The sequence below is a fragment of the Chironomus tepperi genome, unplaced genomic scaffold (assembly GCF_022539635.2).
Source record: "Chironomus tepperi strain 1889 unplaced genomic scaffold, CSIRO-AGI_Ctep_v1 contig_177, whole genome shotgun sequence".
NCBI classification, from domain to species: domain Eukaryota; kingdom Metazoa; phylum Arthropoda; class Insecta; order Diptera; family Chironomidae; genus Chironomus; species Chironomus tepperi.
The window spans coordinates 263,088-281,435 of NW_027226299.1; the positions used below are offsets into that span (position 1 = coordinate 263,088).

The 18,348-nt window shown below is 32.5% G+C and overlaps 5 protein-coding genes across 9 annotated transcripts in view; 1 reads left to right on the top strand and 4 right to left on the bottom strand.

Moving 5' to 3' along the window:
• Positions 1–6,795: 6,795 nt before the first annotated feature.
• Kr-h2 (Krueppel homolog 2) lies at positions 6,796–9,188 on the bottom strand. Of its 2 annotated transcripts, none has more exons than XM_070639163.1 (5): positions 9,031–9,188; positions 8,516–8,690; positions 8,144–8,393; positions 7,457–7,590; positions 6,796–7,387 (listed from the first exon to the last, which is right to left on the bottom strand). In XM_070639163.1, the coding sequence occupies exons 2-5, from the start codon at positions 8,668–8,670 to the stop codon at positions 7,156–7,158; spliced, it is 771 nt and encodes a 256-aa protein (XP_070495264.1). In that variant the 5' UTR covers positions 8,671–8,690; positions 9,031–9,188; the 3' UTR covers positions 6,796–7,155. The 2 variants fall into 2 exon arrangements, with proteins under 2 accessions (XP_070495264.1, XP_070495265.1); XM_070639164.1 differs by having other exon boundaries at positions 8,516–8,712; positions 9,031–9,164.
• Positions 9,189–9,330: 142 nt separating this feature from the next.
• On the bottom strand, positions 9,331–10,008 carry Pfdn1 (prefoldin 1). Its single transcript, XM_070639167.1, has 2 exons — positions 9,843–10,008; positions 9,331–9,781 (listed from the first exon to the last, which is right to left on the bottom strand). Exons 1-2 carry the CDS (start codon positions 9,861–9,863, stop codon positions 9,440–9,442), a joined length of 363 nt encoding a protein of 120 aa, XP_070495268.1. The 5' UTR covers positions 9,864–10,008; the 3' UTR covers positions 9,331–9,439.
• Positions 10,009–10,052: 44 nt separating this feature from the next.
• Positions 10,053–10,889, bottom strand: Tim23 (translocase of inner mitochondrial membrane 23). The gene is made up of 2 exons (XM_070639165.1): positions 10,745–10,889; positions 10,053–10,683 (listed from the first exon to the last, which is right to left on the bottom strand). The coding sequence occupies exons 1-2, from the start codon at positions 10,806–10,808 to the stop codon at positions 10,160–10,162; spliced, it is 588 nt and encodes a 195-aa protein (XP_070495266.1). The 5' UTR covers positions 10,809–10,889; the 3' UTR covers positions 10,053–10,159.
• A 45-nt stretch (positions 10,890–10,934) lies between these two features.
• Positions 10,935–15,416, top strand: rad50 (DNA repair protein rad50). Its single transcript, XM_070639056.1, has 5 exons — positions 10,935–11,072; positions 11,128–11,319; positions 11,370–11,947; positions 12,008–13,275; positions 13,394–15,416. Exons 1-5 carry the CDS (start codon positions 11,013–11,015, stop codon positions 15,211–15,213), a joined length of 3,918 nt encoding a protein of 1,305 aa, XP_070495157.1. The 5' UTR covers positions 10,935–11,012; the 3' UTR covers positions 15,214–15,416.
• Positions 15,417–15,464: 48 nt separating this feature from the next.
• uif (sushi, von Willebrand factor type A, EGF and pentraxin domain-containing protein uif) overlaps positions 15,465–18,348 on the bottom strand; it is a 30,389-nt gene continuing 27,505 nt past the window's right edge. For 2 of the 4 annotated variants that reach the window (XM_070639155.1, XM_070639153.1), the window contains 3 exons: positions 17,331–18,313; positions 16,749–17,267; positions 15,465–16,663 (listed from right to left, as the gene is read on the bottom strand). In XM_070639155.1, the coding sequence (XP_070495256.1) occupies positions 16,632–16,663; positions 16,749–17,267; positions 17,331–18,313 (1,534 nt within the window). In that variant the 3' untranslated portion in view covers positions 15,465–16,631. Of the gene's footprint in view, positions 16,664–16,733; positions 17,268–17,330; positions 18,314–18,348 lie in introns of all 4 variants that reach the window. The other 2 variants (XM_070639154.1, XM_070639152.1) reach the window with 1 other exon arrangement.

An 18,348-nucleotide genomic window follows, 5' to 3' on the forward strand; every position in this document is an offset into this window, starting at 1 on the left:
CACTTCGTATTGCTCCTTTTTGTTTAGGATAGTCCTTTTTTCAAACCTTATAAATTTATACTTAATATCCTTTTGTATCCTTGAAAAAGTAACTTTTCATAAAGCACATGGTGTATAAATGGTTGAAAATGCAGATTCAGGCCTACTTGACTCTAGTCTGAGAAAGGACTTCATCGAATCTAGGTGTGTCAAACTAACCTGGTAGTGTTACACTAACCTGGTGTTAAATTTATCTGGTGTCACACCTGCCTGGTGCCACATCAGCCTGATATCTCACATTGCCCTGGTGCCACACCTACTCGGTGCCCCACCATCATGGTGTTACATCATTAAACATATAACTTAAGTTATCCAATCCACTAATACATTGTAATGTATGTTCTCAAACTACAAATGCGTCACAATCACTCATTACTAATGCTCTCATTTTCATTTTTGATATGTTCATTACTGATCTCTTGATCTTTTTTCCTTGATTTAATTTTTTTATTCTCTTGAATTTCGATAATCAAGAAACAGAAAGTGAATAAAATCGATTTTAAGAAGTTAAAAAAAAATTAATGTTATTCTGCACTACATCAATTTGAACCATTTTTCCATCCACACACGACTTGAATGTATCGGATGGCAATTTTCTGCAACTTCCTGTAACAATAACAACAAAGAATGAGTGAAAAATAATATGAATTATTATCCTCTCGCATAAATCGGAACTTCATAAAGACCTCGGTTTTATGATGATGGTGATTTTTTGCTGTTTCCATAAAAAAACAATATGTAGATATGTACATCAAATGGAAAATGCAAAAAAGCGCTCATTGATATCAGTTTGCGGTTTAAATGAATCGATTTTCTTCTGGTTTTATGTTTTTTTTTGTGCTGTTAAATGGAATTCCTTTATCAAAAATTGATTCATGTTTCCGATTTAAAAATTATTATCCTCAAAATTTACTTCGTTCGTATTGTCACATTTAATATTATTCACCTTTATGAGTTGAAGATGGAATGGGAAAATGCGAGGATTTATGAGTCAAATGGATTCATATTGCGCATTATAGTCGAAAAATTCAACAGTAACGTATTTTTAAAAATTGAAATTTATAAAAATTCAGTAACTTTTGTATGGAATCAGTCAATTTACTTGGATTAATCAAGAAAACAATAAATTTCAATAAAATTACACAAAATAATCAAATTATCCTTGAAATCAATAAGAAATTCCGAACTATACAGTATCATAGCAAGCATCAAAGGTATCAAATTCTGATACTTTCTTAAGATCCAAGAAAAAGGAACAAAAAGAAAGGCGAAAAGGAGATGAAATTTTGAACGAGCAAGTAACAATCTGGTGTGTGATGTCAATCATACTGCAACATGTTGCAATTTAAAGTGACTTCATCATAATACTCATACATGTAATTTATAATGCCTGGCAATTTCCGAATGGATGAATTAAAAAGGAATCGATATCATGAAGATGAGACGTGTCTTTTGTTAAGGTTGGTGCAACACATTCGAAAAAGAGTCTTTTTGTGTATTGCCGTTATTGTTGTTGTTGCATGTCTATTATTCATTGCACGCAATCGGCTCCTTTTTTCACACAATAAAACTTGACTTCTATTGCTACTACTTCCACTACTCTAATCACATACCATCTGTTGAATAAATTTCATATATTTTAAAGACTTATTAATTTTTGATAAGTTTTTCCTCATTTCAGGCAACTTGATGTCCTTCTTCAAGCTAGTAAATGACATTCTTTCCAGTCTAAAATTACTGCTTTGAGTGTTAAGAATCAAAATATTATGATTGCATGAAATTAGAAGGGAGGAACTAAAAGAACAGTTTTATTTTTTCACAGTTCAGTTTTCGATAATTGAGCATTGTCGGGAATTGGTTTGAAGAGGATAAACAGTTATTACAGGTAACATACATAATAATACGAGAAAATATTTTTCTTCTCTTCTCTCTGAAACGGATATGCTCAATTTAATTTTCATGTAATTCAATAAACAAGTAAATTAATTTAATTAAATTTTATTATAGATTAAGCTCTATCTTTTGAACATACTTTTTTTTACCTTATTATCTGATACATTTTTGTCTGATATACTTATTTGTACTTGGAAGGAAGTATTAACAGGTTTTTATGAGTTTGATGTGCCAGTTTGTCTGTGTTTTGAGGATATTGTAGTTTTTCTCAATTGTAACACTTAGAACAGTAGGCTTGGTGTGTGTTGGTGTGCTTAAGGATGCACGGTTTTCCTTAGTGTCGATTCACTTGAGTACTATCTAAGCTAGCCTCTCTACGGATACTCTATCTTCCATAGGGGATAACAATCCCCTCCATTCTCCCTCTCACTTCACCCTAACCTTGAATCAACCTAGTTTAAGCTAAATCGACTCTAATTTTAGCTTCAATCTAAGTAGGCGCATAGACATCAAATTTCGGATGTAGGATTGTTCCAATTTTCCATTCACCCCCAAAATCCCTCCCTGGATGCAGTTCTGACACCACTGCACAAATCTAAGACCTTGAAATGCATCCAGAGCACACCAAAATCTCGCATCTAGTAATTTCTTACTTACTTACTTTTTCTAGTACTAAATACCGAGGGAAAATTCATGAACAAAACCAGAAAAACCTCAGAAAAAATTATACAAATTCGGACATTGTAGAAGTGAATCCCACATAGTACTTTAATTTTTCCCACGATATTGCTGTTTGTAATGATTGTTCAGGAACATTGATAAGAGCAAATTACTTAAGATATCTTCCGTTTATAAAATAAATATTGCTTTTTTTTCTCGCTTATCAGGTCTGATACAATAATCTCTGTGGTTTTACTTGTGCACATTAATGAGGAAGAAAATAAAAGTACATTGAATTTGATATGTCGATGAAATTAAGATCAGCATAAAACTCGTCTTAATATTTGCCTAGAATTTGAGAAATTTGCGTGAGATTTTACAAGCATGACTTTTAAGGCTTCCAAATGTGCTGTGTTGAATGCATTCCAATATTATCTTCTTGCAGTGTTGTGTTTTGGCACAAATGGCTAAGTAGGCATTGTTTAAAATCTGTAAGTTGCATAGGGATGGTTTATGCTGACTAAAAGGGATCCAAAGTGACAAAGGGATTTAAATTCGGGAGGTGCCCTCGGGGAAGTTAGATGTTGGTTTTAACTATAAAAAGACACTTTCAAAGGATATAAATTACAACCTACCATATCATATACCACCATGTTGGTAACCTTGCACACCTTGTTGACAAGCCTCGACCGAAAATACACAAGACATAAAGATCATGGCATTTCCATAAATTTTTGGCGACAAACTAGGATGCAGCGGCTCACAGGTTGTACACCACTGCCTTATACTAGATACCAGATACCGAATATGAAGGAACAGTATAGGTATAAGGAGAAATTGGATTAAGATTAGTATTATGTGGACAAAGATTACCTGGCTTGCGCATTTGGCTGCATATTTACATGCCTAGATGTGTAATCAAGGAAGAAGGATCAGCTGATTTCTAAGTCTTAGATTGAAATATTCAGATCTGATCCAGCCAAGTCATTACATCAAAATTAACAACACTGATCACCAACAATCTGTAAATTGATCCAAGTATGGAATTCGCAAGTAAATTATGACAAACTTTATGTATGTTTCGCCATAAAGTGACACAAAGCAAGCACAAGAGTAAGAAAAAAAAAGTTAATTAAATGTTGAAATGAATATTTTTTCTTTTTTGCAATTCCAAATGCATTTCAATCTCTATCTCTGTGTTATTTCTCTCGCTCCTTTCCTTCGTTTCTGCGTTTCTTTGCATTCGATCATAAAAATGTTGCGGTTGAGCACAAAAATCATAAACATTTTCATATTTCATTCATAAAAATTCGCAATCAATATTTTATGCCGATGGTTTTTCTATCTCCGATGGTATGTATGTATCTCTTCCCGTACTCAATGATATACCCTCTCTTAAGTCTCATGCTTGCGAGATATGTGTACAATACACATTAACCACAAATATTTTTCAGCAATGGCGGTCTGTGCAATATTTTTTATGTTTATACTTCAAGGCGTTGGCTAAGATTGACTGACTATATGATGTGTTACAAAAAAAATAAAGCATGATATAAATGCAGAGTAATTAAAATTTATTTCACTAAAATCAATTTGCAAGCTATTTTTGGGTGTACCATCTAGACATTGTGGAGTCTTTTGTGGTAAGAAGAGTCTTTCCTTGTGGTTCGTCTTTGTCTGATGTTGCTGGGCTGACTTGATGTGTTATTGTTGGCATATTGATTATTATCTTGAGTATGGATAATTTGAAGTTTCTTATATTTTTGGCACTAGGACTAAGACACTTGGCATTAGACCTTTTGGAGTAGGACAATTCTTCAGCTTATTTGTCACCTTCTAGTCCAAAGCCAATCACATATCAACGCTATATTTCAATGAACTAATACAGAATCCTGATGCTTAACTTTTTCACGGTACACCTTGATGATTTGCAAGGACCGAAACCGACACACGATTCTTGGCATTTTCAACAGATTTTGACAGCACACAGGTTGCCCTCAACTGAACTAATACATCTCTGCTGAGTAGCCTCTTTTATTGGATTGGAAGCAAACATTCCATCAATTGAATGATTCGAGAGCTGCATATATCTTGAGCATATATAGTCGAATAACTCTCAATAGCACAGTGGTAGGAGAATGCGACCGGAAATTGTAGGGCATGGGTTCGGATCCCATTCTGGATGCCTTATACTTTTTCTGTTAGATCAGTTGCCAATTTCAATAGCGAGACTGCTTACCGGTTTCGGATTTCATAACAGGAAAGAGCGAAGTTCGGAAATTATCCTTCAAGGAGCTTGAGAGGTTTAACGTCTTATTCCAAAACAAGCTTAACAAACCATTATTTATTGCAGAACTTTAAAGCGTCGAACGTTACAATTCAAGCCTTAATGCAAACGGTTGTGTTTATGTTTACACACAATTTCAGTCTTCCTGCTCTCATCCATTCAATGCATTAAAATTAATTTTAAATTATCCTCAACACTTTCCTTGACGTCTTTCTTCTTAAAGATCCATGAATAAAAAATCTCAGCTTGTAAGACATTGTATGTTATTCATAATCATAAAATGTTCATGTTCATGACATCATTCTAATTAATCTTTTCTATTTTTCTTGTCAATAACTTTACATTCTCACCCTTCATTCATATTTTCCTTTCCTTCATCCCCCCATCAAGTCACAACAATGACTAAAAAATTCTTTATTCAATATAGCTCTACTTACATGCGACTCCCCATTCCTACTTTCTAATTATTTTGTATAAAAAATATTATTATGAGAGAAAATAAAACGTGGATACGGGTGACATGTTTTTTGAAGCATGTCAATTAAGAAAAACATAATTTTCTCAATTTTTCTTTTCTCAAAAAAATATAAAATAAAGCGAAAAATTCCATTCTATATTAATCAAAAATATGCTGATAGAAAGGATAAGAAAAGCTCATCTGACACGAGCAGTTTTCATTAAGAATTTTGAGAACATCGATTATGAAATTTTCTTACACAAGTAAGGAAATTATCAGATTAAATTTCGAAAGCGCATTTTTGAATTTTCAATGATAACTAAGTTGTCTATACTGCATGTTTACGTAATTTAATCGATTATTGATAACATTTCTTATCTAAATCAGTTGTATGCAACCTTTTTTTGTGTCACGGCACACCTTGGAGATGAGTCACAGCGGAAGGAACATACAACATGCGGTTCTTGACATTTCCAAAAAAATTTGGTGGTACGAAGGTTGACCACCACTGTCTTTGATAAAAAATTTTAGGCTATCTGTATAGAATACCATTAACTGTTAAGTGCTTAAAGGTGTGATTCATAGTAAATGCAATAACTTGAACTTAGCCTCACGTACAGATCAATTGTTATCCATGACTTCCCTTATATGTTGCTTGATTATTGCTGATACCAAGTGCAATAATGACTAAAGTCAGCATCTTAATGATCATGACAGTGCATCCAATAGTCATGATTATCCAAGTTGATTAATCAAACAGACAAAACTACCCAAAAGCCTACTTAAATATCCTTGAAAAAACAATTTGAAACCTTTTAAATAACACAACGCAGATTTATGTCTAATGGAATTTGAGATATCCATTCTTCACGTCCTATGTATGTATGGCTGCAAACAAACATCCTGAGAGATGTGAAAAGGAAGTTGATTTGTTGCGGTTTTACTGTAAAATAAAGAGAGTTAATGAAATAAGTCTGCTAATTTTTCACAAAATTAAATTCGCAGCTTGTGTGTCTGTAAAGGAAATTCTAAAAATAGCATTTTATGATCAATCAAGCAAGGCAATTTAATTAATTTTTATTGACATTTTTTCAATTTATTTGCAAAAAAATTAGTTATCATGAGAAACACTTGTGTATTGTGGATTGGATGAGCAGGTAGGACTATAAAACAATTAACAGTATAAAAGGAATAAACAAACACAATTACTTGATAATAGCGAACTAACTTATTGACATTTTCTTGCAAAATGTCTTTTTTAATGCTAAAGTATGTATGTAGGTATTGTGGGCTGATCTCATTGAAAAGTTATTTTGTTTTTCTCGAATATTTTTCTCTCTGTGTATGTGTGGGGTTTATGGGTGGTCAGTTCTGTTTGCCGGTGATAATTTATAGATAAAACAGCACGTGTCATAAACACTTTATTGTAGCTGCATCTTGTGATTTAAAATTTAACGTATTTTAAAATTTTAAATTTGCCACTTTATTTAGTTCCACAGCAATCAAGCCACATTTAATATAAAATTATTGCCGTTAGCTAAGTTAATAGAAATGTCAATTAGAAAATTGACTCCACAAAGATAATTGATATGCAAGAAAATGTCACTGGGTACCAAAAACTAATTCGTTGAATAAAGAAAAAGACTTCCATTTCCATGAAATACGATTATAAATATTATTAAAAATCATACAATTAATGTTACAAGAATTATACGGATGTAAATTAAAGTATATCCATCTTACCAAAACGACAATTGAAAACCCGTCAAAATGACTCTTTTCATAATTTCAAAAAAAAATATATATTTTTTGTAACTTTTTACTGAGCATGCTGTTGTGGCTGCATTTGTGGTGCCAAACGATTAACTAAACGGATAGCACCGTGTAAAATTTTTCCAATTACTGGTGGAGCTTTTGGATTATTTGCAATATTCTCAACTGCCAATCTCAATTCGTGGAACATGTTGCGAGTATGTGGATTACGACGTGATGTGTAACGCAAGGTCAAGAAGTGGTAGTAAATAAATGGTGTCATAAGTCCAGCGCGTCCACTAAAGATTTATAGATATAAATTTTAATGAGTATGTCTATACATAGTAATTAGAATAATGATGACTTACGTAAAGGTTGAGACAATTGCGATGGGCATTAGGAAAATCTCGGAAAAGGCAATCAATCTCAAAATGTTTCTTTGTTGGAATTCAACAAGTGAAATCAATAATCTTGCACCCCACCAACTATTCTGGCCGAGTAACTGGATATAAGAAAATATTAAGCATAAATAAAATAGAAATTAAAGAAAAAGTGAGATATTAAATCAATGTACCGCAACACCATAGCACGTGAATATGTATGAATTTTAAGCCGCACGCAAACTTTTCATAAAACCAGACACGAATAAGATGATGATCGAGTGATCTTCACCAACCATCATTGACACATCTGATTGAGTTTGCCACAATTCGTTCTTTTGTGGCCATGAACACATTTTTTACGACATAATTATATACATCGCCTGTTTGTAATGACTGACTGTAGCTTATTACTTGTTTTTTGAAATACCGTTATAATTTGAATATTTTGGAAAAAAGAACAAATTTTTAAAATTTTGAAAACCGTTAATTTTTAAATTCTCAATAGCCGTTAAATTATAATTTTTTAAATGCGCAACAGCCACCTTTATACGGCTAATTTCATACAATTTTCACACTGCCTGGCCAAACGCGGCCATAAATATGATGATGAGTCTGTGTGATTTTAACACCGCACGAAAATAATGACGTAATCAAACTGTTGCATATACTTACATCAAGCATTTTCAATGAATAACTAGCCGAATGGAGTACGGCAAATAAAACAACGGGAAATAGAACTACGATGAATGGTTGAACGTATAGGAATATGAGTGAAAAGAAAAGGTAGTGACATGAATCTTCAAGTAACAAAAGTGCCAAAAATTCTCTTGTAAATTGGATTTGAGGCAATCTCTGGTGCAATCGAAGCGCTGATGTTGCTGCATTCGAAATTAGGACTTTGTAGAATGCACTTTGGGAACTTCTGTAATAACAAAAAGTTATGTTTTTTACGTGAGAAATTGACAATGTGTATATATGAATTGAATAATTAATAAAGATGATGGGAAAATAATCAATAATTTATATGTATGTATTTTAACTTACCCAAATATTGGAAGTAAATAGCCAATTGCAAATACTATCGAAAGAACTCTCGAAACCCATAATGCAGTCTCAATTTTGTTTTCCATCATATGGATTTTCACCGCCTCAATCCCACGAGGCTGATTTTCATTATCTGTAGAATTGTTATCGCTCATTTTTCTGTATGTTGTATTATCTGGAAGGTAATGTATTGGAATCTATAGTGGATAAAATGAACACATCACCGTTTTGCAAAATTTATGAAATCAACATTTCTTAGTCATAAAATATAATTAGTCAGCATGAGAAAGGTATTTTCTTTTGTCTTTTGATCTCGTGGAATATCCCATGTCCTTGACAAAATGCTAACATACTTATCAGATACGTAAACTTTCCGATAATTATAAAAGTGAGAAAAAACAGGTTTTTAAAAATTCATGGATTATCTATTTCACCTTTAAACTTTAACTATTTCTCACAACTTTTAATTAATTTCACTATATTCTGATGGCTTTTATGGCTAATAATATACTTACAATATGTGTTATTCAATTACTCCGTGAAATTTGTAGAAAAATGAATTAAGATTTCTAATAAATTTTTCTATGAGAATATTCGAACTAGCATGAAACTTGATCACTGCCTTAAGCGCTTTTTTTCGATGCTCATATGATTTAAATTAATTTAATTAATTTTATTCAACAATTCACTTTTTTAATCACCGTGGACACAATTTTTACCCAAATCCTTGTACTTCACAAGAAGTTCCTTAAAGAAACAAAGACGGACAAACTGTAAAAAATATTCTTAAAATTAAGCTAACATTCGAAAGGCAATTTAAATTTCAAAAAATCGTTAATCTCAAAGACAATTTATTAAGGAATTTGTTAAATAAAATGAAATTTATTAATGAGTAATTAATGAAAAGAATGGATTAATAATAATTTATTTAGATTCCTTCTTCTTGGCATCGACCAATTCTCGAAGTGCATTCTCCTGTTCCTTCATATTCTTTTGCAGAACTTCTTTTGACTTGTCGCAGCTATCAATAACTCCTTCCAATTTGTCCTGCTTTAATTTCAAATCATCCTTTATCTCAGGAACTGATGACATTACAAACATACGTCCTACAGCAGCATAAACATTACCATTCTTGCTCAATCCATTAAGTTCCCTTGATGTTAATTCCAATCTTTGTTTTGACTTCTTAAGGATGTCAATTTGTGAATCTAAGATACGGACCTTTTTGGTTGTTTCGATTTTGTTCACTTGCATCTCAGTGAATGCCTAAAATATTGTTAATTAAAGTAATTCTGCGGTTTAATATAAATTTTTAACCTTGCGGTACCTTTTTTAATTCTAAATCCATTTTTCAGCTTTGTTTCTTTTGTTCCACAAATTGTTTATAGTTATTTAATTGAATATCAATTTGATTATGCTGTGTAATAGCCTAGATAGCTTAATTAAAGTGTACAAAATCAAGGAGAATTAATTCAGATGTTGATTTTCACAAATTTCCTAAAAAACACAGAAATACCCCTTTTAAAACAATTTCAAATATTTTATGTCCGTTATATCTCGATCGATTCCATCATAACAGATTTATGTTTTATTCACCTATACTCTATACATATTAGCATTAATTTTTAGTTTTTCGGGATTTTCTTACATATAATTTTTGTTAAATTTAGATCCTGACATATTATAAAGTACCCACGCAGAACTTATAGCAAGACCAAGACCTCCACCAATTGCACACTTTCGAAGTCCTGCCGTTGATTTATAGAATAATCCCGATGCTGTTCCGGCCAATATTGTATTTATTTCATCATCCTCTCTCACTTGTGACAATATGACACCAAACAATGAATACATGACGGCGATTGTTCCAAGTGTATTTGCAGTTCCAGCTCCTTGCTTCATTATATGATTAAGCATTTGTGTTCTTCTGAGTTTTCCGGTCTGATTTGCTAAGGATGTAGCTCTCATTCCATTGTATAATCCAGCAGCGCCTCCAATTCCAGCACCAATCATTACGGCAGATCCAATTTGACTGAATGCCAGCTCAAATCGACCTCTTTGTTTTGATGCACCTTCTGGGAATATAAATTCAGGCTGCGCCTGCCTCATATATCGAGTATCATAGTTGAGATAAGGTGATGTGAATTTTGGAACTGTTTTTGAAGGTGCTGAAAATACAAATTTGATTATTTTCCACTGTGGCTTGATAATTCTCTTGAACTTAATTACCTGGAGCGAGTCCAAGGTCACTACCACCGATTGATAATGGTTTACTAAGATAATCGTCACTCATTATGGCTAGAAAACTTAATTAATTGAAATATTGAAGATTATGAAATTTATGGTGAATTATAGAGGTATTTGCACGTTGAAGATGTTTTGGTAGAACTCGGTAGATATTCTTGTAGATCAAAAAATTCATAAATTAGCGGCAAAACAAAATTTCACAATTTAACAAAAATAAGTGATAACTAAGTTAATTATATTAAGTTTTAAAATGTCTATGATAAATAAGTTAAATATACAGGGTATTCGATCATTTGGTGATGACAGACAGGTCAGTTAATTGCTTTAATTCATAAAATAATATTTTTAACAGAAATTTTCAATAGAAAATCGAATTTAGTACACCTTTAACATTAATTGTCGGAGAAAACGGATGTGGCAAGACAACGATCATTGAGTGCTTGAAATATGCTTTGACAGGAGACTTTCCGACTAATTCAGACAAAGGAAAGAATTTTGTACACGACGTAAAATTAATGACAAACCAAAAGAAAAGCGATGCAAGAGTGGAACTTACAGTAAGTTTTATTATTCATGCCTGACATAATTGACAACATTATTTTTATAGATTACAGATCCGAATGGCGTTGACAAGACAGTTTTCCGAGCAATGCGAGTTGAGATGTATAAAGGAAAACCCAAATTCCAAACTTTTGACTCGACAATTAAATACAGCGATAGTGATGATAGTAAGTTTATCAGTGGTCGTGTTGATGACATCAATAACCATATGTGTGAATCAATGGGTGTTTCAAAAGCCATCCTTAACAATGTCATATTCTGTCATCAAGAGGATTCGAATTGGCCACTTGATGAAGGTAAAAAGCTGAAAGAAAAGTTTGATGCTATTTTTGGAACTACGGAATACAACAATGCAATTAACAAGATCGGCAAAATAAGAAAGACATATGAATTAAAATTAAAAGAAGCGGAATTTGAGAAAAAGGCTCAAAAGGAATTGAAAATTGAGGTAGAACGGAAGGAATTTAAGATTCAGGACTTTCAGAGTAAATTAGAGAACATTAAAAAGGAATATGATGAGTTTGAACAGAAAATGGCTCCATTGGATGCAAAGAAGGAACAAATTATGATAAAAGAAAGAGATTTTGCCAAATTAATGATTGAAAAGAAGTCATTTGAATCAACGTAAGTTGGTTACTTATTTTTCGCTATGATTTAATTCATAAAACTAGTTTTCATTCACAGAATCATCAACAAGGAAGAAGAAAGTGCCAAACTTGAAGGAAAAATCAAAAAGAAACTTGTCGGAACTATAGATGACTTGGAATGCGAAATGGCAAATTTCATTGAAAATCAGCAAGAAAAGAAGGATGAATTAAAGTCATTACAGAGTCAGCACACAAAGTTAGTCTCGGAAGAACGTGAAAATCAAAAGTCATTGAGTGATTTAAACTTAAAAGCTTCAAACATTACTGATAAGATTCAAAAGCTTCAGGAACTAAAATCTGAACGTTTTGGAAAAGTCAAAGATATTTGTTCAACTTTGGAGCTTGATTTTGACTATGATGCAGACCAAGCAGCAGATACACAAGATATCGGTGACACTCTTAAGGATATTAGGAGACATATTGTCCTAAAAGAAAAGAATATTCAGTCATTAAAGAAGCTTGAAGAAAACGACGAGCAAAAGTTTCAAGGCAAGATTGATGAGCTGCGTGAGGAAAGAACGAAAATTGAAACAAATCTCAAAACTCAACGTGATTCTTTGAATGTCAATAAAGCTAGTGCTGTAAAGATTCAAAAAGAACTGAAAGATTCTGAAGAATCGATTCCGATGTTAAATGAATTAACTCCAGCAATAGCAAAATATGAGAAAAAGTTAAACAAGCTTAATGAGGAAAATAAAGTCGATGAATTGAGGGAACAGCAAGAAGGTATTGGATACGATGTCATTGAATTGGAAGATACCTTACATCAGCTTGAGAATGACATTGAAATTTTGCAGTCAGTATCCCGAGTCTCCGTTGAACTTGATTCCAAACAGAATGATTTGTCAAAAGATCAAAAGGAATTTGATAGAATTAAGAATAAACTTTCATCAAGTCTGAAGAATTTATTCGGAAAGCAAACTGTTGATGCCAACTTCCGTTCAAAAGTTCAATCGAAACGTGAGGAACTAGAAAGTGAAGTGAAAGGGATTAAAGATCGTCTGCAAAATATTCAACGCGAACATGATCGCATGCAAGATCAACGTACAAATCTTCGTGCTCAACAGAAACAAAAAGATCAAGAGATTCATAAAATTGAACAAGACATTGGCGATGTATGCATGCTGGATGAATATCTTGATTATTTAGCATCACAGAAGGAAAAAGTTGAAAAACTGAATATGGAACTGGCAGTGAAAGAATCATCCAAAAATACTTATAAAGACTTTATTGATAAAATTAACGACACTCCATGCTGTCCGCTATGTCACAAGAATTTGGAAGATGATGCAGATAAACTGAAAGGTTTGTAACGGTCAAAATTTATTTAAAATTTTAAAGTTCAAATTTTGAACCTCTAGAAAACAAAATTTAAATCCTAAAAATACGTTACTAATAAAGTTATTTTAATTTCCATTTACAGCTGAGTTGGAAGAGAATATCGAGGAACTTCCCAGAAAAATCACTGCATTAAATACCAAATTAACACAAGAAAGAAAAACATATGAAAAGTTACTACAGCTTAAATCATCATATGATAATTTGGATAAATTAAACAAGGAAAAGTCAAAGCTTGAAACACAACAAAAGGAATTCGAATCTAAAATCAAACAGAAGGCTGAAGAAAAGGAGAATCTCGAATCAGTTGTTGCTGAACCTGAAGGCTTATTAAACATTATTTCACAATCATTTTTTGCTGATATTTGTAAGCTTGATGACTTGCAGCGTACAATCGCGACAAAAACAAAAGATGTCAATGCACTGAAGTCAAAACTTCCAAGCAATGTTCCAAAAAAATCACTACAAGAAGCACAAGCTGAAAGGAAGGAGTTATCAGAGAAAATTAAAGCAAATAATGAAAAAGTCAAGCAGCTTAATGAGGAAATCAACAGCTTCCAAGCTGAATTAATGAACACTCGTGAACGATTGAATGATCTCAATCAAAAAAAGAATGAATATCAAGAACGTGTCCAAAAAATGGATCTCCTTAAAAATCAATTGAAGCAATTGAAGGAAGATCGCAATAATCTAGAAGAAAAAGTCAAGGAAAATGAAGAAAATTTAGTTCCAACAATCAAAAAGCTCGAATCGTGTCAAATTGAAATGAAGAAAACTCGCGATCAGCATAAATATAAAATTGATAAGGAACAAAACATAATAAATAAGCTCAAAGTTGATCAAGCAGAGATTGAACGTTTGGAAAGGGATATTGATGGACTTGAGAAGATGAATTTAGAAAAAGATTTGGAAAGACTTAAAAGTAATGTTGATAAAATTAAAGCTGCTGAAAAATCGATTCAGGAACAAATCAAAAAGAAGGCAATTGAGATTCAGGAATTAAATAGTGTTTTGGCCAACGAGGAAACAACCTACAGAAATATCATGGACAATATTGATTTATTGAAGCTAGCTGAGGACAAAGTTGAAGCTGAAAAGAATCTTGCCAAGCTAGAAAGTCGAATTGGCAATTTAGATTTCAAAAAAATGAGTAAAGAAAAGAATGAACTGCTTAATGAAATCGATAAAATCATCACAAATCGACAGAAAATGGCAGGACGCGAAGGTGAATTAAAGAATCAATTAAAAGTTGTTGAAATGGAAATGAAGGAACCAAAATACAAAGAAGCAAAGAAAAAGTACAATGATGCTGTCATCGAGGAAGCAGTAATGAGCGCTGCTGTTGATGATTTAAAGAAATATGCAGCTGCATTAGAAAAAGCACTGCTTAAATATCATCAAGAGAAAATGGACCAAATTAATCAAATCATGAAGGAACTATGGAACAGTATTTATCAAGGAAATGACATTGATCACATTATGATTAAGACTGAAGAGGAAGAAACAGCAACAGTCACAAAAACTGAGAAATCTCGTCGTTCTTACAGCTATCGAGTTGTTCAAGTTAAAGGAGGTGCGGAGATTGATATGCGCGGTCGCTGCTCTGCTGGACAAAAAGTCCTTGCATCCTTAATTATTCGTATTGCATTATCTGATACATTCAGCAGTTCCTGTGGTATTTTAGCTTTAGATGAACCGACAACAAATCTTGATCATAATAATGTAACAAGTTTAAGTAATGCTTTAGGACAGCTGGTTGCTGAGAGAGATAATGGAAGATTCATGTTGATCATCATTACTCACGATGAGAATTTCGTCAGAACATTGGAAAGAGCTGAAAAATATTATAAGCTATCACGTGATAATTTTGGATGCTCTGTTATTGAAGAATATAGAAATTATTAAAATAACGGTTTTCAAAAATTCAAATGTTGACAATTTGTCAAAAAATTCAAGGGTTGTCAAAAATTCAAATATCAGAAAACTAAAAAGAATTCAAATCTCAGAAAACCGTTAATTATTCAAATTCAATAAAGTTGTTAATGGCTGAATGCATTTATTGCCGTATTAAACTTGAGCTGTAAGAAATCGGAAACTTTTTAATAAAATATTTATGGACATAAATTAATTTTTTATATTTCTTTATTTTAATCTGTTTCTTTTATGGATTTATTCTTTTTTTTTAATTACAATTTTCTTCATTCGTCTCATCAACATAATAATCTCTAATTAAATCTTTTGTTCAAATAACTTTGCGGAATGGATGATACAAAATAATAATAATAACGACAAACAAAAAATAAAAAATGCATTTACATGGTAAAGAAAGCTCACTTTAGTGGATAGAAACAAAATTTTGAGTGTCGTTGTAAACTGAAACCTTTCATGTCTTTCTTTTTTAAATAAAAATTGGATTTCCTTTCATCTAATTTAATGAAACAATAAAATAATCGTGAGCTTATAATAAACGTTAATAATTTTACACATAAATACACTGTTAATTATTGAAATTGAGTATATTTTATTCGAAAATTTAATTTCTTTTCATCTACTTAAGTCTTAAGGGACCTAATTACTTTCTTACTAACATTTTTCCCCCAATTGCTTTTTTCCCAAAACAAATTTTTTAATTCAATTTTTCTATTCATGGATAATTAATTAATTCATTTTTTGATAAATAGAAAAATCGAATTAGCATTGAAAAAAAATTTCTTTGTCAGTTTTTATTCTACAAAAAAAATGTCACATAATACCGTTATACATATCGTCGAGACATTCTTCGAGAAAAGTCGTTTTCATTTCTACAATTAGCATTAATTTTCATAAATTTTACATTAAAATGTTTTAAGTAGAACGTGTCCGTATGCTAATTGCTTTCATTAATATTTTAAAGATTCGATCTTTCTTTCTTTCTTTGTTGATTAAGTCAATATGTCTATATCTTCTCATACGATGAATTAACTTTGAAATATCAACTTCCTGTGCATTAATAATGGCTTAAATCGATTAAAATTTGACGAAAAAATTAAATGTAAACAATGAATTTTTATAACCTTAAGTTGGCTTTGATCAAGTATGACATGAAGTTGACTTCAAATAATTTGAAATTTCCGTTATTTTTCATAGTATGAGAACATATTGACACATCTTATTAAGTATTAAATTGCGAAAAATTCAGGATATAAAGTTTATGCACACAGATTGACCAGATTTAAATTAATTTAATTTACTACTTGGAGCTTAATTTGTGCGTATGTGAATTTGTTTTTTTGATGAATAAAATTAATACCTTTTTAGTCTTCTCTCAAATCTAATCCTACTGCCTACTGTCCTTCACTGTCACTGTCGCTCTTCTCTGTTATGGACGAAATGGAATTAACAAAATATTTGATTAGAATCAAGGTTCATTAAATTAATTAACTTACTCATTTGGCTTTTACCTTTCTTTCCAGTATAGGCATGTCGTTTCAATCGATCATAGAGATCATCTTTGTTACCATAAAGTGATGCATTTGATCTAGCTAGTGAATTTAGTTTACCATTACTATGTAAACCCTCCTTCATGTATCCTTCATTGTAAAAATTTGGCATCTCCCAGCCATCTTCTTCATCATCATAATAATGAGCATAAGTGCTGTGATGTGATGGTGCTATACTCTCAGCATATGGCGTATGAGCTCCATAATAGAAGTTCACTTGCGATCCTGTTTGATCGATTGCTGGTGAGAGCATTTTCTTTGGATCTTTTCGTCTACTGGCACGTGCACAAATCATCCATATGAGTAGGACGATGAAAATAACAAATATAACTGTGGCTGCAATACCACCTGCAATATATGCGAATTCTGATCGCTCTGAGCATTTTGGACCTGTAAATGATCCTCTGCATCTACATGACGGACTTCCCTTGATGTCTTTGACACATTGACCTGAGTTTTCACAGAAGCCATCACACATGTCTGAAAATAGAACAAACAAGTTATTAATCATGTCTAGTAACTTAAAAGTTGTGAATTACTGACCTGTACACTGAGTACCAGTTCCGTTAAAACCTGGCTTACATTCACATTTAAAGTCAGATGTTTCAGGAACAAGAATACAGTAAGCATTGACATCACAATGTTGATGACCTTCTGTAAGAGTTTCACATGGATTTGTACATTCAGCCTTTGATGTGGCGGCAGTGTTTTTGGTGCTGTGATTAACTGGACATGGTATACATGATGTCTGTTGTGATTCTGGTTGATAATATCCCTTACGGCATTCAATACAAACATTAATAGTTGCATTAAGATAAGTTCCAGGTGTACAGACTGGAAGTGAGCATTCTTCAATGGCAGATGAGCCAACTTTAGGTGTCGTTCGTCCTAATGGACATGCTTGACAAGCTGCTTGAACTCCCTGAGAACGGTAAGTACCACGTGGACATGGCTCACATTTTCCATCAATTCCTAATTGCATTCCAGATGTACATTCGTCACGACATTCAGAACGTGACTTAGCCTCTGTTGATCTTGTTGTCTGTCCAAGTCCGCAAAGTTCACATGAGAAGGAACCTTCATTTGGTTGGAAGAATCCATATCCACATGATCGACAGAATCCAGTTTCAGCATCAAAGTATTTTCCTGGTGGACAACGTTCCTTACAATCGCTTGCAGAACGTGCACCTGTACTGATTGTTACACCTGGACGTCCAGCAATATTTGGACATTTAATGCATTGTGTTTGACCAGTCTCTGATTGATAAGTTCCTCTTGGACAATGGACACAAGTCTTATTAGTTGCTTCATAGTGAGAACCAACAGCACATGGCACACAATCTGGAATCATGGCAACTTGACCAGCTGGACAAGCATATTCCGATGTCAATTCTAATGATGCTGGATCTGGCACTGTATTTGGCAGGATATCCTCTACAGCAAATTGATCTTCTTCAAGAATCAATTTTTGCAGTAATTCCTTCACCGATGAACGTTCGCCGGACGATGAATGGATAATTGGATCACTAAAATAATAATCAGCATAAAGTAAATTGAATTA

Bases quoted from the DNA above. Each gene is read 5' to 3' on its own strand.
- Kr-h2 (XM_070639163.1), bottom strand. From the start codon at position 8,670: ATGAGCGATAACAATTCTACAGATAATGAAAATCAGCCTCGTGGGATT. The intron at 8,394-8,515 runs GTAAGTTAAAAT...TTGTTATTACAG, and splicing joins TATTTACTTCCAATATTTGG to AAGTTCCCAAAGTGCATTCT. The intron at 7,591-8,143 runs GTAAGTATATGC...TCTTATATCCAG, and splicing joins ATTCATTGAAAATGCTTGAT to TTACTCGGCCAGAATAGTTG.
- Pfdn1 (XM_070639167.1), bottom strand. From the start codon at position 9,863: ATGGATTTAGAATTAAAAAAG. The intron at 9,782-9,842 runs GTACCGCAAGGT...ACAATATTTTAG, and splicing joins TGGATTTAGAATTAAAAAAG to GCATTCACTGAGATGCAAGT.
- Tim23 (XM_070639165.1), bottom strand. From the start codon at position 10,808: ATGAGTGACGATTATCTTAGTAAACCATTATCAATCGGTGGTAGTGAC. The intron at 10,684-10,744 runs GTAATTAAGTTC...TTGTATTTTCAG, and splicing joins TGACCTTGGACTCGCTCCAG to CACCTTCAAAAACAGTTCCA.
- rad50 (XM_070639056.1), top strand. From the start codon at position 11,013: ATGTCTATGATAAATAAGTTAAATATACAGGGTATTCGATCATTTGGT. The intron at 11,073-11,127 runs GTCAGTTAATTG...AATTTTCAATAG, and splicing joins CATTTGGTGATGACAGACAG to AAAATCGAATTTAGTACACC. The intron at 11,948-12,007 runs GTAAGTTGGTTA...TTTCATTCACAG, and splicing joins AAGAAGTCATTTGAATCAAC to AATCATCAACAAGGAAGAAG.